We start from the raw sequence: 26,266 nt of genomic DNA, 5'->3' as shown, positions 1-26,266 counted from the left end.
GCAGCTACTCTCACCACCAACCGCTACTGTTTGTGAGTGAGTGTGTGAGTGTCTCAATGGGTGAGTGAGTGTCTGAGTGGGCCTGGGAGTAGCTGCATGAGTATGTGAGTCAGCCTGTGAATGAGTGCATAAGTGTCTGAGGAAGTCTGTGAGTGGGCGTGTGAGTCCCCGAGTGGTCCTGTGAGTGGCTGCGTGAGTGTCTGAGTAGCTGTCTGAGTGGATGCATGAGTATCTGAGTGGGTCTGTGAGTGAGTGTGAATCTTTGAGTGGGTCTGTAAGTAGGTGTGCGAGTCTCTGAGTGGGTCTGTGAGTGAGTGTGTATCTAAGTGGGTCAGTGAGTGTGTGCATGAGTGTCCCAGTGAGTCTCTGAGTGGGTGCATGAGTCTCAGAGTGGGTCTGTGAGTGAGTGCATGAGTTTCTCAGTGGGTCTGTGAGTAAGTGCCTGAGTCTCTGACTGGGTCTGTGAGTAGCTGCATGCATCTGAGTGGGTCTGTGAGTGGGTGCATTAGTCTCTGAATGAATCTGTGAGTGGGTACATGAGTGTCTAAGTGGGTCTGGAGGTGGGTGCATAAGTGTCTAAGTGGGTCTGGGAGTGGGTGTGTGAGTGTCTAAGTGGGTCTGTGAATGGGTGCGTCAGACTCTGAGTCAGTCTGTGAGTGGGTGTATGAGTGCCTGAGGGCTCTCTGTTTTGCCCTCTTCTGCTTTGTTTTGCCTTCCCCATTGTTTTTCTACCCTCTGGATTAACTTTTCTGCTCTCTTTTTTTGCCTTTTCTGCCATTTTCTGACCTCTGTTTTGCTTTTCTGCTAATTTTTCTGCAGACAGCAGTTTTGCTCTCTGCCCCTCTGTTTTCCCTTTCCTGCTCGTTTTTCTGCCTTCTGGTTTGTCTGTCCTGCTTGTATTTCTGCCCCCTGTTTTGCCTTTTCTGCTTATTTGGCCCCTTATGAGCCCTGGGGCCTCCACCTCCCCGAGTTTTACTTATATCAAGGAAGGGGGCAGCTGAGACCCTCCCTCCATTGAGCTCCAATAGCCCTGGGAACTGCCTTTTCCCTCAACATCTTGTGATTCTGGGCATATCACCTAATCTCCCCATGGTTTTAAAAAACTAATGTGACCTTGTGTACTGTAACTGGTGCTCATATAAAGTACTCCAATAACTTTGGGTCTAGTTCGCAGTAAATAAAAACTACAAGAAAATGGACTTACAGATAAAAACAAAGCAGTAACATAAAAAAGTAAAGACAAATAGATACCCATTTAGTGACTGATTTGAACAAAGTGAAACCAAAAAACCTAAATATATCTCGGTGTAACCACTTGTATTGTGTGATCTTTGGCAAATATTTTATTTCACAAAAAATACTTCTTCATTATTGAATTAGAAAGCACTTTCAAATATGCACGTTCAAAATAACAGTTGTACAAAACCTATTGTGTTTGATTTAATAAACCATATGTGGTAACAATCTGGGCCTTGTAGTGGGGTTACATGACAACTGACTTGCTTTTTGTTCACTAATGGTAAATGTTTAAAATCTCTTTTAATAAGTACGTCAGTGTTATAATGTAACCTGGTAATGTCAAGGGTTCCTGATGTTAAAGAAATGAGCGTTTTTGAATTTTGACGAGATTTTATCATATTTTACCTGAAGTTTGTAGTATGATTTACATAGCAAACATTTTAAGGGTTCGTGCATAGGCTATAAGGTCCGAACCAGACCCTTGACTCGGCACTTGCTAGGCCTTCCCTGTTAATTTGTTGGCTCGCCCTCCAGTACTAGAAAACGTACTTCATAACTGGATCTAGGGCTTGTCAAATGTTTTGTAGGGAAAAGTGAAATTTGATTACTTGTGGTAAGTGTTAAGTCAGCTGCCCCTTCCCTAATTTACAAAAATAGAATCGGCCCAGCTCTGTTCATCTTGACAGAAGTGGTACAACTATGGTTGTGTCTGACAAAACGTTAGACAAATCCTTAGATTGCATCGGAATATTAATATTAAAAATGGAAAGTAGAAATATTTTACTCTTAAAACTGATTTCTGTAGTAATTTAGAGTCCTCTGCCTGAATATTTGATTGATTAATGGCCTGTACGTTCAAATTAGAACATTTCAAATAAAAATGAATCCATAAATCCTCATTCGCTTTCCAGTTTTTATTAAAACGATTCTTAAAACCTTGTGTAAATGCGAGTTTTAGATCAGCATTGTTCAGTGTAGGTAATATGTTGATTGTACTTGGAAGTCAAACTTAAAGTAATGTTATCTTCAGCTGCTTTTTGTGTTTTTCCTGTCCCTCCTCCATGTGTAACTTTAGTATTCACCCGTTCGTGCAGGACTTTTCACCTTTTTCTGCTTCTTGCAGGTTAATAGAATAAAAACCCCAAAACAGATTGACGAGTTCATAGAAATTGCAATGGACACAGGGGCGTGGTACAAGAGATGCTGGGTTCGAATCCGCACCGAGTTGTACGGAGTGAGTATAAACTGACTTGCAGAGGGGATTCAATGCCCCTAAGTGCAGCTTGTTTTTTCTCATTGGCCTTTCTGATCAGGCTTGAGGGGTCTCCCACTGATTTTCGGGAGTGATAAGTACATTCAGAAAATTTTCAATAAAAATGCACAAATAAAGTTACTCTGCCATTTATATTATTATTAAACTGATGTAATACTTTGAGCAGTTGCTGCAAGCTTGTTATGCACCTCTAGGTAGCAAACTTTAGCAGTGGAGATGATTTGGCACTTCATGGAGAATAATTCATTCTTTCTCCAGAAGAAAGGTGAGTTTCTAGAGGCGAGTTTCTGGAGAAAGAATGCTGTGGGTGGTATCCGATAGAGGCCACATGTACTGATGTACTCTTGTAAGCCTTGGGCCTTTCCTCGCAAGGCTGTGAATGATGACCCTCCAAGCTCTTGAGAAGTAGGAAGGTTCCTTAAAGTAAATGACCTCAAACCCAAACACTTGCTTCTCACCGCTAAAGAGTTTTTTAAGAAACATGTCACCTGCACACAAAATGACATGACTTGTTTTCTCCCCTTACAGATTTGGTTAACATTTATGAAATGTTTCAACTACCCCGTGAGAGAAAACACCATCAAGCTGTCCACGGTGTGGCTCACTCTGTCATTTGGGTAAGATTGTGTCTGTGCTGTGTTCACCGTCCATCAGTTTAGATGGGATTTTAAAATATGATGTGCCCAAGTTACGAAAAGGGCTATAACTTAGACATGGGTTAAGTGACATCCTCTCACACGTGCAGCAGGCAGCGGGGAAACCTGTACACCACGGAGGCCACTAATTCAGAGGAAATAGACGCCGGGAGTGAGTCTTACACGTGAACACATTTTTAGAAATGCACTTGCTCTATCATATGTTCATGTGTAGTCAGCTATTGCAGGTAAACATAAATATAAAAACGTATGGGATGTATCATGAAAAGGTGTGGCATGTGAGCTCTTACCTCTGGTGATTGATGCCTTCTGAAACTATACCTTATGAGGGCAGCAAAAGGCAAGAGTGTACAAAAGTAGTTCTAGTCATCACTGCTCTCACCCAACGAGCAATCAGAAAGTGGCACCTTTTCTACAATGGGGATTGCTACAAAACGTAGATACCTACCCATGTAGCAGTAATCAGGGAAGTTTTGGTGTGTTTTCCTGGAACATTTCTGGACTAAAAACTTACCTGACTGAATCTGACTGTTAGAAACCTGGGGGCATGGTTACAAGGAGTTAACGCCACTAAAGCAACATTTTTTGTGACATTCTGGTGGCGTTGAGTGCTTTGCCTTATTTACAAGTTGGCGTTAAGTCACTGAATGTGGCTCAATTCCACCTTGTAAATGATGCCCCTATTAGTGCAGCACTTAGCGCGGAAGGGTAGGCAATGGGTGTTGTAGTGGGCGTCTGTTGCAACAACCATTGCTTTTTGATGCTGCCCAATATATACAAGGTATGGGGCAGCACCAAAAATAAGACCAGAAAATACCTGGTCTTAAGCAGGCGATATGAGGAGAAATGTCTGATTTCTCCTCACATATTGCTCTTTCCTAATATTGCTCTTTCCATGTGTTCTTCATTCTGCAGCACACATGGATAGAGGAAATGCAAGGGTGTGTCATATTTTTGTAAATACGGAGCATCCCTGCACTTTGAAATGACAGAGCACAGCGTTACCAATTTTGGCATAACACTGCACTAGTTTCTTATACATATGCCCCACGATGTCCTTCGTTCTTCTGCAATTCTATAAAACTGGCGATACTGACTGGGCGCTGATACCAGGTTACATCATCATTAAAGGGGACATCAAAGTCCCATTTACATTTAACTGTATTTTATTTAATTAGCAGTTTTCTATAGCACCTGAAAGACCAAAGGGTGGCAGGGAGCTTTACGTGAACTTAATAAATGAACAGAATGCAGGTGTAAGAACAGTACAGCAATGAATGTTGTAATATCCCTAGGCACTTCTTGTGGTGCCTGCTAGACTAGAACAGACCATCTTGGGAGAGAAGCAAATGTTTCACTGTATAGGTTATCAAACTTAAACTATAATACATGCAAGAGTGTTGACCGGAGGCATTAGGGCTGTCCACCCAACAGTCAACAGTGCACTTCGGTGGTCCAACGTCTGTCTAATCAAATGCAGTTGTTACCAACTAGCATTTTACTCCTATCAGAAATAAAATGTTTTGAATGTGTCTACTTGAAAATATATCTGTAGTATTTTCCAGTATATGATTCCACATGGGAGATATTTTGTAAGTAGAGATTTTAAGGACATAGGTCTTGGCTATGCCACCACTGTTGAATATGCTGATAGATGTTCAGTTTAACAAGCTTTTATTAGAAGAAGAAAATGAGCACCATACAAGTTGAGAAGTGAAAAGCAATATTCTCATCATTATAACAATGCATGATGAACATTATAGTAGTATAACAAATAAATAAGTTACAGTAAAAGAAGCATAATTAATTAATTGTAGCAGACTATAAGCTTGTTTATAGGGTTTCATGGATTTTCAGGGGATTGCAGGGATGGGGCAAGGGATAAAGGAAAGACAGACATAGGTACAATATCAACCATAATAAAAAAAAAGATCAGAATAACTAACAGGTAGGTATGAGCAATAGTAATTAAATAAACATCAAGCAAGAGTAAATATCAGAAAAGCTGGAATATAAGGGTTGGCAAATCCAATACTGTTCAGGAAGGTTTGAAAGTAAGAAATGATGATGGTTGCTTGGTGTTAGTGCGGGCACCAATGGTTTCCAGAAAGATACTAAGGGGTAACCATAGTGAATCACTGCTATGTAACAAACACATTGATTCAACATACTGTCTTTCTAACCTGTGATGATGGCAAACTGTATACCACCAGGCTTAATAATATTTATAGGTGTACATTTCCAGTTATTGATAACCTGTTGAAAAGCATTGACAAGCAAAGGATGCAGCAGTTTATTAATGGAATAGGAAGGCTGCCAATCACTGTGTAGGCTACCCAGAAAATGAAAGGCAAAACTAAAAGGAATGCATATTTGGAAAATACAATTAATTTGCCTATAAACCTTACGCCACAAAATTAAAGTATTGGAATATAAAAATAAAATATGTTCTAAGTCACTGGTTGTGAATGAGCTGGACCAACATTTGGAATCAGCTATATTAGTAAAATTAGATATGTAATGTGGAGTGAAGAGAAGCCCATTATAAGTAAAATATAGTACCTGCGTAAGGGTGGGTATTTAAGAAGTTTTGTGTATTTTATGCCATACCTTGTCCCAGACAGAAGTTGGTCAAACATGTCCCAAATCAGCTTCCCACAATGATTTTAATGAAGTCTTAGGTCTTTGCTGTGAAGAGGAAGATAACAATGTATACAGGAGGGAGGCTTTAGGTCGAATAGATAAATTTGAAGGAAAGAGTGAGTAGAAGGATCTTCAGGGGAGTTTTCGGGTAAGGCTAACAGAATGTTTAGAAGCAAATACAATAATATAGAAAAATTAGCTTTAAAAGATTTAGGGCAATGAAAGATTGATTGAACTTAAGGAAAGGAGAGCAGAGTATCACAATCAAAGAGCTCACCAATCTAGCAAATTCCCTTAAGTTTCCAAGTTCTTAAAAAAAGAGGTCTATTATTGACTTTGATTACATTATTGTACCAAATGGGTTGCTGAAATAAGGTAACAAATTCAATAAAATACAAGGAAAACAGGAAGGGAAAATTTGGCATAAGTGTCTAAAATTTGAGGAAGATAAATGAGGTGGATGAGAAGATTGTGTAAGATATTTATGAAATGAAAAAGGAGAAATAAGGGATATCTCTCTAGATAACCATACTGGTGAGAAAGGGGATGATCTGTTGAGCAACCAAAAAGAATCCCAATGAAGAGATAAGCCTTATGATACTCTTGTAAATTAGGGAAGTTCACCTAACCATTATATTTGTTGCATCAGATTTTAAATAAGAAGACAAGATTTTTTTGTATCCCACAAAAACTTGGATAAAGGTGAGTTGAGTTTTAAAATAAATAAGTGTGGAACATGCACTTGGGTCAGAGATAGAGTATAAAGGACAATAGAGGTGATCTCATCATCTTAATAGAGTCTAAATGACCCCACCAAGATTAGAAAATAGGACTACATTTAGAAAGAAGAGAGCCAACTTTAAGAAGAAGATCTACAAAGTTAAGAGAGATGGATGAAGTAATAGAATTGGCAAACCATAATCCTAAATATTTATTTTTGACCGGAGCCCATGTCAAATCTGAAGAGGCAAATAATTGTTTAGTACAATATAAATTTAATGGTAGAATTTCAGTTTTATCAAAATAAATTTTGTAGCCTGAGACATTTGAAAAAGAGGAAACTTCATGGAAAAAAGCTGGTAAAGAGGTCTCAGGATGCAAGATAAAAAAGAGAATATCATCAGAGTATGTAGCTTATTTTAAATGAATCCATAGCAGGGTCTGTTGGTTGATGTTACAGGATAAAGAGAGTGTTGTAGTAAGACTCAAATGGATGAAGGATATTGCAGACCAGGGTACCTGAGTTGGATCAAAAGATTCTGCTAAGATACTATGGCATTATCTTTTCGTACTTTAAGATAATTATCCAGGCGTTTACCCATGTTATTGCATCTTCCATATTATCAAGCACTGCCTCTTAGTAAGTATGAGGAGGCATCGTCAGAGAAGACTTTAGCAAAGTGGAGTTTAGCTACAACCAGATCATAGAGTGCAGTATTTGACTTAGAATAATAATATTGATGTTCCAGTTGTTTAATAAGAGTTAAAAGTTGAGGATGTTGCCTGAGGAGAGACTTATTTTTGTAAGAAACATAGTAAATAATAAAGGCACATGCCATCACCTTAAAGATGTCCCATAATAACTGTGGAGAGAGAAGAGTATTGTTGCAAATAACAAAGAAATCAGAGGTGAATACAACAAAAGAGAAGAACTGGATGTCTGATAATTAGGCATTGCCAAATCGCCATCTATTCAGTGTTTTGTGGATAGGTAAATAATCAAAATCAGCTATTACCGGAGTATGGTCTGAAATCACTATTGGAGCTAAATCTACCATTGGCAGGTGTTAAGAGAGGTGTTTGCTATTGAAGAAATGGCTGAGTCTGGAATGAGAATTATGTGGTGGGGAAAAGAATGTGTATTCGCAAGCTACGCAACTACCAGGAATCTACTATGGATCTTTGAGAGATGAAAGAACCAAATCTCTCATGTTATTTATGGGAGAGAAACATAACTGGGGATTGTCTATCCAAAATAAGGGTCAATAAATTGATTACAGTCTCCAGCTAAAAGAAAATATTCACTATCAAACTGGAAAATCTTTTTTCAATATCAGGTCAAAAGAAAACATTAATGGGTTGGGCCATAAACATTAAACATGGTTAAAGGAATGCTATTAACAGTAATCTTAGTAACAATGTATCTACCCTCATTATCAGTGTCTTTTGAAAGAACAGAAATATTGATATACTTATTAGAAAGAATAATAACACAATCTTCCTTGTTTGAAGTGGGTGAAACAAGAACAGTACCTACCCAGGGTCATTTACGTTCATGTGCTTCCAATTCTGTGAAATTAGTTTCTTAAAGAAGCACCATATTAGGAGTATACTTAGCCATATGAGAATTCTCTGTTGTTTAATTGGATTTTTTACACCATTGACAATCTAAGTAATTGCTCTGAATTATAATAAGTTGAAACAAATAAAAAATAAAAGACTGATCTACAAGTATTATATAGATATGCAAAAGTATTTGAAAAAGGAGGTGGAAAAATAGACGAAAGGAGAGGAGAAAATAGAGCAAGGTCATAGTAAAGACGTAGGAAAGCAACATGAAAATATGGAAAAATAAGACAGTACAGGCCAGAAACATTGCAGCTAAAGGGAGTATCTGTTTGTAATGGTAGACAAGGGAGGGGGTGATAACAGTACATCACAAGAATGACAACCAGATAATACCAAAAGGGCGACATACAATCTGTTGGAAGAAGAAACTAACATTATAGGCATGAAAATAAAAGCAGAGGAGCCACAATACAAACAAGTATTTGCAGTGCAATCGGTCTTGCCTTTGGGATCTTATATGTATTTAGCTATTCAGCACATTAGCCTGTGTGCTGAAACATCTACTGTTCTTTATCATGGAGGGAAAATAAGAACCTAAATGCATGACACACCAGGTATGGGAACACTTGGAGAGAAATAATGCCTTTCAGCTGAAAATGGTATAGTCCAAAGCTCTGTTTTTAATATAAAACAGGGCTTTTGATGGTCATATCACTAAAAATACACAATTTGAAAAAAATATTATTTCCTGCGGGTGCTCATGGAAGATAATTTCTATGGACTGAAAACTAGAGAATGCTAAAGAGATTCTGGTATTTTACTGACCTCTGCTGGTCGTTTTCTATCAAGAAAGTTAAATAGAGGCCTTAAAGCTCCCCTCACTCTTGCTCCACAAACCCCACTTCTTCAGACAGACCATCACTGCACTCACCAAGGGTCGAACTCATGGATGATGCTCTCGAAGCGTATGACAGCGAAGAGCCTGGAGCTGAATTCGGCCAGCCAGGCCAAGAAGAGGATGGTGAAGGAGAGTAAGGACTGCCAGCCCATCGGCTGCGAAAGCCCACTGGCCAGGGCCCCACTGGAAGAGGAGCTGCCCCCGGTGGCCCTGCCCGAGGAGGGGGAGGCATCAGCTCCCTTCTGTAGCAGGCTCTCCAATGCCGCCTCCTCCGCCATGCTTGAACCCAGGGCTGCGAAGTCGGACATGCTGTTGCGTGCAAGCTGCTTCCCTCCGCTGCTGGTCCCGCATGCGCTCACTGTGCCCCCTCCAACAGCCACGGCCATGCGCTTTCTCTCCAGCAGCCACTAGGAGTCCTCTGGTTCTCTGTCAGCATCACACACTGGGAAAAAGAGCTAGACCGGGAAGCAGGAGCGAAACGCTCCACCGATAAGGAATGACATCTCCTCAGACAGAAGACGGGTGAGGAGAGGAAGTGGGTCAAGGGCAACAGAGTGGTCTCATGCGTAGCAAGTCAAGACATAGAAAAGAGTTGAGACGTGACGTAGGATCTCATCACGCCCGCAAAACGGCGGCCATATCTAAATAGAATAATCATTTCAAAGCTCACAAGGCTAGGACATGAAAACTATTGCTAATTAAAATATATTTGCATTAATAATATCAATTCTAGTACTAGAAAGCTATAACAATATTGAGATAACTTGTTTTTCATAGTGAATGCTTTGAATACAATTCTGGACTCACGTTTTGTACAGCACACATTTTTCGTTCTATTTCTTTGTTTATTGTTTAGTATTTTTCACTTCTATGTTCAGTGTGCGTACTAAAGAAATTTCGAAAATGGACACCAGGCTGACATCCATTTATATCCTGGCTCGGGCACCACTTGCCTTTAGTCTGTCATAACTGTTTAAAAAGGGGCGGCTACTAGGCTGCACCAGGAAACGCTCCTCTTCGGCACGTCACCAATGAAACAAGCATTTGCAATGCAATAGGACTCGCATTTACGCAACACCTATTGCATTGGAAATGGGAGTGTGGGTGGGCCAGAAGGCAAGAACGGGAGTACGGGGGGGCGGGAGACCAAGAAGGGACGGACTGTGGGAGGGGGGGAAGCAAGGGATGAAAATAGTGCTTAAAGTAAAGGTGCCAGTAGCCATGGAAGGAAACAAATGATGACATGGCCGTCATGAGGAGGGACTAACAAGCCTAAAACCAATCTGACGGCAGCATTTAGGGACTAAGCCAATGAAAAAGATGGGGCGAGAGTGGGCGGAGCTTCCTTGGAAGTTCCACGCCATACTGAATGCTGCATGCATCGCAAAGCGAGCAGCGCATGCACGCTGGCTCTATAGGCTCGACCTAAAAAGTACATTTAAAAGATAAGAATCATTATCATATTTATAATGAATAACTTAGAGCTTATGAGAACAAACGAAACAGAGCAGGTCAAGTCAATACATGGAAGGACCAGCAATCTCAATGGAAATATTGGAACAGTGTTGGAGAAATTTCTTAAGCTCCACAGGATCGGTGAAAGTAAATGAGTTATCCTTATAAGTAACTTTGAAATTACATGGATCTAGCTAACCAAAATGAGCTGCCATGTTTCTCAGAGCTGGCTGGAGAGAAAGGAATTTTTTTTGTCTATCACCAGTAAGTTTGGCCACATGTTGTGTGAAAAATTATTTATGACCAGACCAAAAGAGTTGTTGTTTTGATTTAGTAGCTTGTAAAACTTTTTGAAGGTCTGTGTATTCCAACAATAGGTTAATAATCCCTCTAGGTTTAGGTGAAGCAGAAATGTTACGACCAAGCCTGTGAGCACGTTGAATGTAGAGTTTGGGTAGATCGGGTAGATTATGAAGCAGTGGTAAAAAAGTGGTGAAGAAGGCAACCCGATATATGCCCTTGATATCTTCAGGAAGACCGCAAATATGAAGGTTATTCCGCCTATTTCTGTTTTCAAAGTTTTTGGCATGTCATTTTAGCAAGCTAATCTCTTTCTGCATGACAACTACTTTGGAAGGTTTATCTTGAAGATCACTAATTTGTTGCTCAGCGTCCACAATTCCCAATTCCATGGAAGAACACTGAGGGGGCCCATTAGGATGTCGGGTGGATCGCCACCGCCAAGTGGGCGGTGGCGATCCGCCTGACATCCTTTGCCGCCCGCCACCCATTTCCCCCCAGCATATTAGTATGGCGGGGGGACCACGGCGGACGGAAAGACCGTCCGCCGCTTTTCCGCCCCAGTCGCCTTGCGGCGGGGGCGGAAAATGTTTAATATGGTGGCGGTGTCTAATAGACACCGCCAGCCATATTATTATGGGCTTTGGGGAATGCCTTTCCGTGGTGGCAAAGGCATGCAGAGGCTCCCTGCAGGGGCCATTTGCGGGCCCTTTGGGACTCCTTGGGGGTGGGGGGTGCACATGGGGGGTACCTATGGTTCCCCCCCGCATTTCAAAGTGCAAAATGGCAGGCGCCACTCGGTGCCTGTCATGTTGTGCTTTGAAATGCACAACATGCATTTTTACCAGTGCGGCGGGCGGCGCTTTTAGCATCGCCTGCCGCAATGGTAAAAATACAGGATGCACCGCCAGTGTGGCGTCTATGAATCACTGAGTGGTTTTTTAGATACTTGTATTGCTGTAACAATGGATTCAAATATCATACTCTGTATTTTACAAAGAGTGATGAAAGATTTTACTAGTGTATGAAAAGGTGTATGTGATTGTCACCTGGATGATGTCATCAGTGATGTCATTTGAGATGTCATCAGTGATGTCACTGGCCTTGTCATGAATGATGTAATATGTGACATCATCAGCAGTAGATTGCGGGTGCGCGAAATATAGTTAGTACAACTAACTATATAGGAGCAATTTCAATGGTTTTGTATGAGTGAAATGTCCAGCTAACTATAACACCCCTAAAACGTATAGTTTTTTGAGTGAATTTTAAAGGTTTTTTAAATGCTAATTCCTAACTATATAAGGCCTGAAACCTATGGTTTTTTCAGTGAATTTCAAAGGTTTTTTAAATGCTAATTCCTAACTATATAAGGCCTGAAACCTATGGTTTTTTCAGTGAATTTGCAAGGTTTTTTAAATGCTAATTCCTAACTATATAAGGCCCGAAACCTATGTTTTTTTCAGTGAATTTCAAAGGTTTTTTTAATGCGAATTCCTAACTATATAAGACTTGAAAGCCCACCAGGAATCTCCAGTATGCGCCAGGGGACTGCATTGCAGAGAGGTGTAATGAAGCCATGCCCCTTTTTACACCTCTCTGCAACGCAGCCCCCGTGCATGTTTGAAGAGGGGGAACTAATTCCCCTTGCATACTGGGGGCCCCTGGGGGCCAACTAGCCCACCTGGAACCTCCAGTATGCAACAGGAGACTGCATTGCAGAGGTGTAATGAGGCTATGCCCCTTGTTACACCTCTCTGCAATGCAGTCCCCTGCCGCGTTTGCAGAGGGGGAACTAATTCCCCTTGCATACTGGGGGTCCCTGGGGGCCAACTAGCCCACCAGGAGCCTCCAGTATGCACCAGGGGGCTGCATGGCACAGAGGTGTAATGAGGCTATGCCCCTTTTTACACCTCTCTGCAACGCAGGCCACTGGCACGTTTTCAGAGGGGGGACTAATTCCCCTTGCATACTGGGGGTCCCTGGGTCATATCTCCCTAAACACTGATGTTCTGAACGATTGAAAATGACTTTTCTTGAGAAACATTTGGATTTGGATTATCATATCCTATACTTTGGAATTTTTGAAAGACTGACTTTGAGGATGCTTTAAATTACTCAAGTGTGCCCGAATTTTGTGGGTAAAATTGATACCTAGTCACTTTGAATAAGAATGCACTTACGTCTCGTCTAACATTTGGAAGAAATATCTAGTTATATAACAACAGGATACCGACGTAACTTGAAGGAAATAAGAATGCCCTGAAGAAGTTCTGTTGTACAGAACAAAACGTTTCGGCTGGCTGTGGTACATAAACTTAAGGAAAATAAAAGCATTTGAATATACACCAAGATTCAGCGCTTCAATAAGGGCTCTAAGTGATATGATTTGATTGGACTTATTGTGCAAGTGGTGCTGTGCCAAACTTTGGAATATTCTCCACTACTCTCTACTACTGACTCTCTCCTACTCCACTACTCTCTAAATACTCACTCTCTACTACTCATTCTCTACTGCTCTCTACTACTCTCTCTCTACTACTCACTCCCTACTACTCACTATCTACTACTCTATACTACTCACTCTCTACTACTCTCTACTACTCACTCTCTACTACTCTCTCTCTACTATTCACTCTCTACTTCTCACTCTCTACTACTCTCTACTACTCACTCTACTACTCACTCTCAACTACTCTCTACTACGCACTCTCTACTACTCTGTCTCTACTGGTCTCTACTACGCACTCTACTACTCACTCTCTACTACTCTCTACTATTCTCTCTCTCTGCTAATCACTCTCTACTACTTTCTACTACTCACTCTCTACTACTCACTCTCTACTACTCACTCTTTACTACTCTCTACTACTCACTCTCTACTGCTCTCCACTACTCACTTTACTACTCACTCTCTACTATCTACAACTCACTCTGTACTACTCACTCTCTACTACTCTCTACTACTCACTCTACTATTCACTCTGCTACTCTCTACTACTCACTCTCTTCTACTCTCTCTACTGTTCTCTACTACTCTCTACTACTCACTCTCTACTCTCTATTACTCACTCTCTACTCTCTACCTCTCTACCTCTCTCTACTTCTCTCTCTACTAGTCTCTACCTCTCTACCGCTACCTCTCTACCTCTACCTCTCTACCTCTACACCTCTACCTCTCTACCTCTCTCTACACGCACACATATACACATATATATATATGCATATATATGCATATGCATTTATATATGTATGTGTGTATATATATATATATATATATATATATATCAAATCATTTGGTTTCTGCAAACGCTGAAACGTCGCCTTGACACGACCTCTCGCGATGTGGGCTCGTGCTGGGTGGCGAGCCCTGCAATTCCTTCGTATTTTCACACGCTCCTCTCGGTATGAAAAACACGAGCCCAAGTGCATCCAAAGGTTTTTATTTTAGCAAAACGGCAACAGATAAACTCAACGCGTTTCGGGATAGTCTCACTTGCTCACGAGTCAAGTTGTGTGAGTTTGATTGGAGAAATATAAACACCATGTGACACATAAACATAAACAAAAGACTGCCGCGATTTATGTAAACAAAGCGGTAGCTAGGGAATGTTTTCCTCTAAATACAATTCATTGTTTGTAGACATGGTTAAATTAAATAAATGGTATTTCGCTGTGAATTCAAAATGTGTGAAACTAAATTCAACAAGAGGCACAACTTTGTTTAACAATTAGCTGGTATATGCTGCGCGGAAAAAATATAATAATAATAAGCTGAAGAAACTGTCAATATAGCTCATAATATACCAAATACATAATGCAAGTTAATACATGTAGCGCCCCTGTGGGCAGTCCTATTATTCATATTAAATGATTTCTTCCAGCTATGTGTCATACACATCGCGCACAACATTATCCACCAAGAATATAGCCCCTGTGGGCAAACACAAGTTGTATATTGACCTTGCCTTACAAACTCCATTACAAATCGGTATCGCCCCTCTGGGCAACCATTTCAATATGATTTGCGCTCACATTGTAAATCTCAGCGACTACCAAGCAACTAGAATTGAGCCCCAGTGGGCTTATTCTCTTATTTAACCATAACTGTCTGTTGAGTTGTATATATTGTCTCCTTCACAAGGATTTTCGCATTCCCTGAAAAAATAATAAAAGAACTAAATTAAAAACACACACTAACAAGATATTTATACAAATTCTTAAAAGAGTTACTCTCAGCGAGCACATATATATACATCAACATTCTGGGTTATATCAAGACAGACTGTGGGGCACCCGGGTACAGCAAAACACTAATTTGACTAATTCCACACTGAGTGTAAAAAGGTCACCCCAAGTGTACTTCCATCTCTTCATCATTGTTATGCCCCAGAGGTGTCATGGTTTTATATCTGATTATAAACTTTGACTCAAGTCTCCGTAAACACTGTAATCTATTTCCACCTCTTTCATTATACCTCACTGTGTCTAAGACACAGAAACTCAACAGATCTGAATTCTGGTGAGGATGACTTTGGAAATGCCTTGCTATAGGGTAAGTTTTGTCCATGTTTTTAATTGCACGCAAATGCTCTAGAACATGCAGCTTAGCTTTTTTAATTGTGCTGCCAATAGAAGCTTTTTTGCATGGGCAGAACAGTGCATACACAGCATAATCAGTGTTGCACGATGTATGTTCGTGAATTACAAATGGTTCTGCTGCAGAAGACAAAATTGCTACTTTTACATTTCTACTGTTCTTGCAGGCTTTACAATTTCTACATGTAAAAAACCCCTGTACAGTTGGTGATGTTGTTTTAATGGGTTCAATTGCCTTGCACAATTGGTCTTTCAATGATTTCGCTCTCCTGAAAGTTACCTGCGGAGACGTTTCTACACAGGTTGCTATATCTGGATCAGAGTGTAACACAGGCCAGAATTTATTCAAGCTTTTCCGCAATAAAAAAGCTTTGCTGCTGTAAGTTGTGATGAATCTGGTCTTAGTGTCTTGCTCTGTTGTCTCAGGCTGCTTAACGAGCAATGACTCTCTGCTCCTACCCGCCACCACCTCTGTGCATTCACAATAGTTTTCCGCGGGTAACCCCTTGCTGCAAACCTCTCACACATTATCTTTTCCTCTGTGGAGTATGCGCTGCTGGTACTACAGTTGCGTTTAGCTCTTAGTAATTCCCCTACCGGGATGCTCTGAATAAGGGAATTAGGGTGGCAACTGCACGCATGCAACAAGCTGTTGCCTGATGTTGTTTTCCTGAATAGTTCACTTTCCAGTTTATTATTCTTAACTTGCAGTTTCAGATCTAAGAATTCCAGCGAATCATTAGACCAATGATGTGTAAATTGCAAGTTGAATGTGTTTTCATACAATGTGCACACAAAGTCAGTTGCTTGTTCTTCATTGCCTTCCCAGACTACAAAAATATCGTCTATGTATCGCATCCATCTAATGACATGCTTTTTATACATAGACGATCTGTACGCAATTTCCTCCTCCCAGTACCCCATGAAGAGACCTGCAAAGCAGGGAGCAAAACAAGTCCCCATGGAAGTACCGAGAGTTTGTTTGAACACCTTGTTGTCAAACAAAAAATATGTCTGTGTTAGGCATGTGTGCATCATTTGTATGAGCATCTGTGTATGATGCAAATATGACACTGATCTCCTCGCCAAAAAATATCTACAAGCATCTAAGCCTTGTTGGTGAGGGATGCTTGTATAAAGGCTTACTACGTCTAACGGCAGTAGTGAGTAGTTCTCTTTCCACTCTATTGTAGCAATTTGTCCCAGAAAATCTCCAGAATCTCTGACATACGATGGTAGCCCTTGTACTGCATGCTGTAAAAAGTGGTCTACATATTTGGATGTATTTTCCAGACAACTCTTATTAGAGGAAATTATAGGTATACCTGGAGGATTTGTTTCACTCTTATGTATCTTAGGTAGTAGATACATCGCAGGTAACTTGGGGAACTTACATTCTAAAAATCTAAATTCCTCTTCTTCTTCAATAACTTCGGCCAACCTCCATTGTGAGAGTTGTGTGTTGTAAGCTCTTACAGAATTCTCATATTCCATTCTGTTACTTCTACAGTAAGTGGTAGTATCTGATAGCTGTCTCAGCCCTTCTGCTATGTAATTGGACCTTGATTGTATCACTAAGTTCCCACCCTTGTCTGATTTTTTAATGACTATTTAATGACTATTTGGGGGTCATTCTTTAGATTTTCTAGTGCCTTCTTTTCGCTCTGTGTAATATTTTTCCAGCCTTTGTGTTTTCTATTATTGGCTATGTGTTGCAATTCTATACACATGCTCTTTTCAAACACATCAACAACGTCATTTTTAATCAGTGGCAAAAACACCGATTTTGGCTTAAACCCACTTTTTACACTCAAGTCCAATGGGATTCCTTCAGCTTTAAGGTTTTCAAAGGGATCACTGTTTGGCTCAACTTCATTCGATAACACATTCAAACAGTGTTCCAATTCCACATCTGCTATACTCTGGTGACTAGGTTTTACGTCTACTGTAACTGTTTTGTCCGACACTTTAGTGGCATACCATTTTTTTAACCTCAACTTTCTTGTAAATAAAAACAGGTCAATCTTACTTTGCGTGTAATTAAAAGAGTTAGAGGGGCAAAAAGTCAAACCCATAGAGAGTAAATCTACCTCTTGTGCAGTCAGTTCTCGTGATGACAAGTTGATCACTGTTTTTTTGTCCATCATTTCTGCTTCAGTTGGCCCCTTGTGCGCCTTCCCACGGGGCTTCCCAGATCACTTTTTACAGCATGCAGTACAAGGGCTACCATCGTATGTCAAAGATTCTGGAGATTTTCTGGGACAAATTGCTACAATAGAGTGGAAAGAGAACTACTCACTACTGTCGTTAGACGTAGTAAGCCTTTATACAAGCATCCCTCACCAACAAGGCTTAGATGCTTGTAGATATTTTTTGGCGAGGAGATCAGTGTCATATTTGCATCATACACAGATGCTCATACAAATGATGCACACATGCCTAACACAGACATATTTTTTGTTTGACAACAAGGTGTTCAAACAAACTCTCTGTACTTCCATGGGGACTTGTTTTGCTCCCTGCTTTGCAGGTCTCTTCATGGGGTACTGGGAGGAGGAAATTGCGTACAGATCGTCTATGTATAAAAAGCATGTCATTAGATGGATGCGATACATAGAAAATATTTTTATAGTCTGGGAAGGCAATGAAGAACAAGCAACTGACTATGTGTGCACATTGAATGAAAACACATTCAACTTGCAATTTACACATCATTGGTCTAATGATTCACAGGAATTCTTAGATCTGAAACTGCAAGTTAAGAATAATAAACTGGAAAGTGAATTATTCAGGAAAACAACATCAGACAACAGCTTGTTGCATGCGCGCAGTTGCCACCCTAATTCCCTTATTCAGAGCATCCAGGTAGGGGAATTACTAAGAGCTAAACACAACTGTAGTACCAGCAGCGCATACTCCACAGAGGAAAAGATAATGTGTGAGAGGTTTGCAGCAAGGGGTTACCCGGGGAAAACTATTGTGAATGCACAGAGGTGGTGGCGGGTAGGAGCAGAGAGTCATTGCTCGTTAAGCAGCCTGAGACAACAGAGCAAGACACTAAGACCAGATTCATCACAACTTACAGCAGCAAAGCTTTTTTATTGCGGAAAAGCTTGAATAAATTCTGGCCTGTGTTACACTCTGATCCAGATATAGCAACCTGTGTAGAAACGTCTCCGCAGGTAACTTTCAGGAGAGCGAAATCATTGAAAGACCAATTGTGCAAGGCAATTGAACCCATTAAAACAACATCACCAACTGTACAGGGGTTTTTTACATGTAGAAATTGTAAAGCCTGCAAGAACAGTAGAAATGTAAAAGTAGCAATTTTGTCTTCTGCAGCAGAACCATTTGTAATTCACGAGCATACATCGTGGAACACTGATTATGCTGTATATGCACTGTTCTGCCCATGCAAAAAAGCTTATATTGGCAGCACAATTAAAAAAGCTAAGCTGCGTGTTCTAGAGCATTTGCGTGCAATTAAAAACATGGACAAAACTTACCCTATAGCAAGGCATTTCCAAAGTCATCATAACCAGAATTCAGATCTGTTGAGTTTCTGTGTCTTAGACACAGTCAGGTATAATGAAAGAGGTGGAAATAGATTACAGTGTTTACGGAGACTTGAGTCAAAGTTTATAATCAGATATAAAACCATGACACCTCTGGGGCATAACAATGACGAAGAGATGGAAGTACACTTGGGGTGACCTTTTTACACTCAGTATGGAATTAGTCAAATTAGTGTTATGCTGTACCCGGGTGCCCCACAGTCTGTCTTGATATAACCCAGAATGTTGATGTATATATATGTGCTCGCTGAGAGTAACTCTTTTAAGAATTTGTATAAATATCTTGTTAGTGTGTGTTTTTAATTTAGTTCTTTTATTATTTTTTCAGGGGATGCGAAAATCCTTGTGAAGGAGACAATATATACAACTCAACAGACAGTTATGGTTAAATAAGAGAATAAGCCCACTGGGGCTCAATTCTAGTTGCTTGGTAGTCGCTGAGATTTACAATGTGAGCGCAAATCATATTGAAATGGTTGCCCAGAGGGGCGATACCGATTTGTAATGGAGTTTGTAAGGCAAGGTTAATATACAACTTGTGTTTGCCCACAGGGGCTATATTCTTGGTGGATAATGTTGTGCGCGATGTGTATGACACATAGCTGGAAGAAATCATTTAATATGAATAATAGGACTGCCCACAGGGGCGCTACATGTATTAACTTGCATTATGTATTTGGTATATTATGAGCTATATTGACAGTTTCTTCAGCTTATTATTATTATATTTTTTCCGCGCAGCATATACCAGCTGATTGTTAAACAAAGTTGTGCCTTTTGTTGAATTTAGTTTCACACATTTTGAATTCACAGCGAAATACCATTTATTTAATTTAACCATGTCTACAAACAATGAATTGTATTTAGAGGAAAACATTCCCTAGCTACCGCTTTGTTTACATAAATCGCGGCAGTCTTTTGTTTATGTTTATGTGTCACATGGTGTTTATATTTCTCCAATCAAACTCACACAACTTGACTCGTGAGCAAGTGAGACTATCCCGAAACGCGTTGAGTTTATCTGTTGCCGTTTTGCTAAAATAAAAACCTTTGGATGCACTTGGGCTCGTGTTTTTCATACCGAGAGGAGCGTGTGAAAATACGAAGGAATATATATATATATACATACATATATAAACATATATAACCTGTATATCTATGTAAATACAAATATAAATGCATGCACACATATACATATATGCATACATATGCATGTTATTTACATGAAAGTTTAAAAAACACAAATAAAAGCAAAGCTAAAAAGCCACCTCATTACAAACAGAATGGCTTTAACTTAAACGAGGGCGAGATCTATTGCATTTTCAATGCTTGTTTACTTTGGTTCCATCAAGAAGGCATTCAGATGTCACACATTTGCCATAAATTACAAATGTTAGCACTCTAGTTGCTCATTAGATCACTGTAGTGAAGTTACTGCTCACCAGGGAAGTCTGCTGCTGGTATTCAAAGTGCATGTTTCAGTCTGCATGTCAGAATTATTTTAATTAAATAGAAGAGGATTTGAGAAGTCACACAAAATGTGCCCTAATTTTTCTTTCTGAAGCACTAATCATACTTTCTATGGCAAAATGAACCACCTCATTTTCGCAGAAGCGCAGGATTTAGGACCAGACTTGCAAACAGAGGCCCATTTGAGGGCTTTGAATGTGTTCAGCAGCAAATGTACTTGCATCCATTAGCGGATTGACTCTTTCTGGCACTACAACTCCCGCAAGACTTTGCAGAATACTCGACCATTCAGGTGCGTGCAATTAAGGACTTTTAAAGGGAGTGGGTGACCAGATTGTGCACTTTCCCAACCGCTAAGCCTCTGAGGAAGGAGTCTTTGAACTTTGAAACGCGTCAGGCAAACATAGCGGAACGGCTGTGAAAGAAATCTGTATGCCGGTTGTGGTCCATACCTATTAAAGGGCTTGTGCCTTAGCGCTGCTGCCTGAGGGCTTTTTTACATGATGGGAAATCGGGAGCAGTGATCTATACGCGGTGTCCTACCGCGGAAAAAGCACCGCCCCGGAAAGCATGGAGGCCACGAAGCTTGGGCAATCAGCAGGCTGGTAACATGGGGCAGAAGCGCAGGATTTAGGACCAGACTTGCAAACAGAGGCCCATCTGAGGGCTTTGAATGTGTTCAGCAGCAAATGTACGTGCATCCATTAGCGGATTGACTCTTTCTGGCACTACAACTCCCACAAGACTTTGCAGAATACTCGACCATTCAGGTGCATGCAATTAAGGACTTTTAAAGGGAGTGGGTGACCAGATTGTGCACTTTCCCAACCGCTAAGCCTCTGAGAAAGGAGTATTTGAACTTTGAAACGCGTAAGGCAAACACAGCGGAACGGCTGTGAAAGAAATCTGTATGCCGGTTGTGGTCCATACCTATTAAAGGGTTTGTGCCTTAGCGCTGCTGCCTGAGTGCTTTTTTACATGATGGGAAATTGTGAGCAGTGATCTATACGCGGTGTCCTACCGCGGAAAAAGCACCACCCCGGAAAGCTTGGAGGCCACGAAGCTTGGGCAATCGGCAGGCTGGTAACGTGGGGCAGAAGCGCAGGATTTAAGACCAGACTTGCAAACAGAGGCCCATCTGAGGGCTTTGAATGTGTTCAGCAGCAAATGTATGTGCATCCGTTAGCGGATTGACTCTTTCTGGCACTACAACTCCCACAAGACTTTGCAGAATACTCGACCATTCAGGTGCGTGCAATTAAGGACTTTTAAAGGGAGTGGGTGGCCAGATTGTGCACTTTCCCAACCGCTAAGCCTCTGAGGAAGGAGTCTTTGAACTTTGAAACGCATCAGGCAAACATAGTGGAATGGCTGTGAAAGAAATCTGTATGCCGGTTGTGGTCCATACCTATTAAAGGGCTTGTGCCTTAGCGCTGCTACCTGAGTGCTTTTTAACATGATGGGACATCGGGAGCAGTGATCTATATGCGGTGTCCTACCCCGGTAAAAGCACCACCCCGGAAAGCTTGGACGCCACGAAGCTTGGGCAATCGGCAGGCTGGTAACGTGGGGCAGAAGCGCAGGATTTAGGACCAGACTTGCAAACAGAGGCCCATCTGAGGGCTTTGAATGTGTTCAGCAGCAAATGTACTTGCATCCATTAGCGGATTGACTCTTTCTGGCACTACAACTCCCACAAGACTTTGCAGAATACTCGAGCATTCAGGTGCGTGCAATTAAGGACTTTTAAAGGGAGTGGGTGACAAGATTGTGCACTTTCCCAACCGCTAAGCCTCTGAGGAAGGAGTCTTTGAACTTTGAAACGCGTCAGGCAAACATAGCGGAACGGCTGTGAAAGAAATCTGTATGCCGGTTGTGGTCCATACCTATTAAAGGGCTTGTGCCTTAGCGCTGCTGCCTGAGTGCTTTTTTATATGATGGGAAATCGGGAGCAGTGATCTATACGCGGTGTCCTACCACGGAAAAAGCACCACCCCGGAAAGCTTGGAGGCCACGAAGCATGGGCAATCGACAGGCTGGTAACGTGGGGCAGAAGCGCAGGATTTAGGACCAGACTTGCAAACAGAGGCCCATCTGAGGGCTTTGAATGTGTTCAGCAGCAAATGTACGTACATCCATTAGCGGATTGACTCTTTCTGGCACTACAACTCCCACAAGACTTTGCAGAATACTCGACCATTCAGGTGCGTGCAATTAAGGACTTTTAAAGGGAGTGGGTGACCAGATTGTGCACTTTCCCAACCGCTAAGCCTCTGAGGAAGGAGTCTTTGAACTTTGAAATGCGTCAGGCAAACATAGCGGAACGGCTGTGAAAGAAATCTGTATGCCGGTTGTGGTCCATACCTATTAAAGGGCTTGTGCCTTAGCGCTGCTGCCTGAGTGATTTTTTACATGATGGGAAATCGGGAGCAGTGATATACATACATATATAAACATATATAACCTGTATATCTATATAAATACAAATATAAATACATGCACACATATACATATATGCATACATATGCATGTTATTTACATGAAAGTTTAAAAAACACTAATAAAAGCAAAGCTAAAAAGCCACCTCATTACAAACAGAATGGCTTTAACTTAAACGAGGGTGAGATCTTTTGCATTTTCAATGCTTGTTTACTTTGGTTCCATCAAGAAGGCATTCAGATGTCACACATTTGCAATAAATTACAAATGTTAGCACTCTAGTTGCACTCTAATCACTGTAGTAAAGCTACTGCTCACCAGGGAAGTCTCCTGCTGGTATTCAAAGTGCATGTTTCAGTCTGCATGTCAGATTTTTTTAAATTAAATAGAAGAGGATTTGAGAAGTCACTCAAAATGTGCCCTAATTTTTCTTTCTGAAGCACTAATCATACTTTCTATGGCAAAATGAACCCCCTGATTTTGTTCCTTTTTATATTAAATGTTTTCAGACTTACCACTTCATTCCAATCAAGATAGCTTCTGGTGTGCCCTACTTTTGTCATAAGTAAGACTGTTAGCGCTCTAGTTGTCTTTAGAACACTCTGGGACATTCTGTCATTGGGCTATACTTAGGCTACATCTGGGTGATATTTGGGCTACATTTGGGCTCTTTTGTCTCTGGTGGCCATCTTGGGAGACTGCATGTAAGAATTTTTTTAATGAAATTGAAGAGGTTTTGAGAAGTCACTTAAAATGTACCCTAATTTTTCTTTCCGCAGCACTAATAATACTTATTATGGCAAAATATACCCCCTCATTTTGTTCCTTTTTAAATTAAATGTTTTAGGAGTTAACACTTTATTCCAATCAAGATGGCTTCAGGTGTTCGCGCTCTAGTTGTTCTTTAGAACACTCTTGGAGGCTGCAGTAGAACACAAAGCAATCAACTGACAGTCTCTGTCCTTGTTGGATGTACATGTTTTACTGAGAATGTCAGACTTCATTCTCACATGACTGAGAAAGATAATGTGAATTTACAGAAAATATGCTTTCAGTTTAACTTATAGATCCCCTTCCAAACCACTGTGGGAAAAGCATGAGATAATAGTTTTCTTTCAAACATGATTCATGATATCGCAGCAGAAGGCTTTTTCACATGGTAAAATCACCTTAGAACACACCACAATTCCTAAAATGAGTATGGTACCATCAACAAATGATTTATAATGTAACTAAAGTCCTAAAACCCTCTATTAACTACAATGCTTTTTAATGAGGTGCTATCATGTATATTGGTCCCAAGATGGCTGCCAACACTTCTTGGATGAAGTGCTGACAGCCAATCAGATCAGATGTGTGGTTAGGCTCCGCCCAGATATATATGTGTTTTTGAAGTTAATTTTCATAAAAACCACTGGAGCAATTTTCACCAAACATAGCAAAGGCACATCTGCGTACCAGTCCCTACAATTTTGCAAAGTTTGGCGTTATTCCGTTCAGCGGGCTGTAGACTTGTCAGACCGTCTTATGGAAATTAACATGGGGAAAACACATTTTGGGACCCCCCTTTTTTCTCAGCCCCCACTTCACGAATCCTCCCGAAACTTTCAGGGAAGGAGCAGAGCGGAGCTGACCAAAAGTTTGGAAAATTGCACGCAAATCCCTCAACCGGCGCCAAAGTTATTCCCAATAGAATGTTGCGGATTTCCTATGGTAGCTAATCCTAACTATATATACCTACTGGCTATCGCCAGTAGGTAATATATATATATATATATATATATATATATATATATATATATATATATATATATATATATATATATATATATATATATATATATATATATGCAAAACATTTTTCCCTCCATCTTGAGAAAATCCACACTCCAATCTTAGGGTTAACTCATTTATTCACCAACAGAACATCACTTTGTGCAAAACTGGAACACGTTTCGGCTGTTAATACAGCCTTTGTCAACCCTAACATGCATTGATTATTTTCTTTCATTTAAATCCTCTCCACAGGTGTTGCCACTTGTATGAACATGAAAGAATTAATCTTGAATCCATTAATCTTTCGTGTTTAAAGGATCCAATATTTTCATCTTGGTAATCACTTGTAAAAAAGTACAATTTAAAATCATATATATTGACCACCAATTCGATCAAAAACAGCACTCTTTATTACAGCTGGCTGTTTCCGAAATTTTTCACCCAACAACGAATGTACGCAGCACTCCAGGAAAGTCTTGAAAGTAAGCTAAATGTATTTGTTAGTGGTCATATAATGCCGCCACCAACTAAGTATTTCGACTGCAAAGTCATATATATATATATATATATATATATATATATATATATATATATATATATATATATATATATATATATATATATATATATATATAATATATATCCTTTTCACCTCGCTTTCACTCCCAATCCTCACATGGACAAACAAGCGTGGACCCGATATTCTTTGTGCATTTCTTTATTTAGCCAGCGCCGCTATGACGCGTTTTGAGAGATCCCTCCCTTGATCACATGACAACCCAAAGGCATAACCATTCGCTTTTTAAAGTGCAAGTGCAGTGCATCCATTACATGGACATAGTGGAAATACTTTGTTTGGGCACATCTTCCAATTCAATTGTGCCTCAATTGCTATATAATTTTTAACATAATGTAAAATGTAATATCTGTTTTTTACACCATTCCCTTAGGAACCTTCCAATTATGAAAATCATAACAAGGAAAAATTACATGTGTAAATGCTTGTAGTGGCATTGTATACCACCATGAATCGACAGTGCCTAATAAATAATAATAATAGTGCAATACCATAAAGTGAATAAGCAATAAATAACAGTCATTTCTTTCCTCGGTTTCCCAGCAAGGCAACGTACCATCTGTGCAAAAATTGCAAGAATATAAAGTGCAAAGTGAAATCAGGACAGTCAATCTATCATACACATAACTATCAGGGTCAATCCATTGATAAAATCATTATAAATATCAGAAGTATCAAAAATATATATACTTTCTATGTAATGATTCTAAAAACACATCCCTAATCCTCATAAATATGTCACAAAAATACACTATCCTAAAATCCATTCCTACTTTAAAATTCATAAGCTTTCATTTGGTGGAACAGAAAGATGTCAAATTGCATTTCCCCAAGATCGTGTCTACCATACCCTATCAATGGACTCTTCTCTGTTAGTTCTTTACATTATAATGTTGAATCAGTTAACCTCTGAGTATTAAAATATCTACATGTGTTAGAGGAAGGTATGCAGGTCTTCACTGATGTTTAGACCATTCGGATGTTTTGAATCAAACCGTAGGATGTACGATGTTTCCAACCTTCTTATTTTGCATTGCCTGCCCCCCTCTTTTCTGAGTCATAATGGTGTCTATGGCA

The 26,266-nt window shown here is 40.2% G+C and overlaps 1 protein-coding gene across 1 annotated transcript in view; it reads left to right on the top strand.

The window, feature by feature from the left end:
- The window catches only part of SV2C (synaptic vesicle glycoprotein 2C), a 532,655-nt gene that overhangs the window by 414,660 nt on the left and 91,729 nt on the right, over positions 1–26,266 (top strand). Inside the window, exons 6-7 of the mRNA XM_086962974.1 lie at positions 2,363–2,473; positions 3,041–3,129. Of these exons, the coding sequence (XP_086819100.1) occupies positions 2,363–2,473; positions 3,041–3,129 (200 nt within the window). The remainder of the gene's footprint in view (positions 1–2,362; positions 2,474–3,040; positions 3,130–26,266) is intronic.

Source organism: Lissotriton vulgaris, chromosome 3_1 (genome assembly GCF_964263255.1).
Source record: "Lissotriton vulgaris chromosome 3_1, aLisVul1.2, whole genome shotgun sequence".
Taxonomy (NCBI): Eukaryota; Metazoa; Chordata; class Amphibia; order Caudata; family Salamandridae; genus Lissotriton; species Lissotriton vulgaris.
The sequence above is the reverse complement of the archived record's forward strand: the minus strand, read 5'-3'. Positions and strand labels throughout refer to the sequence as shown.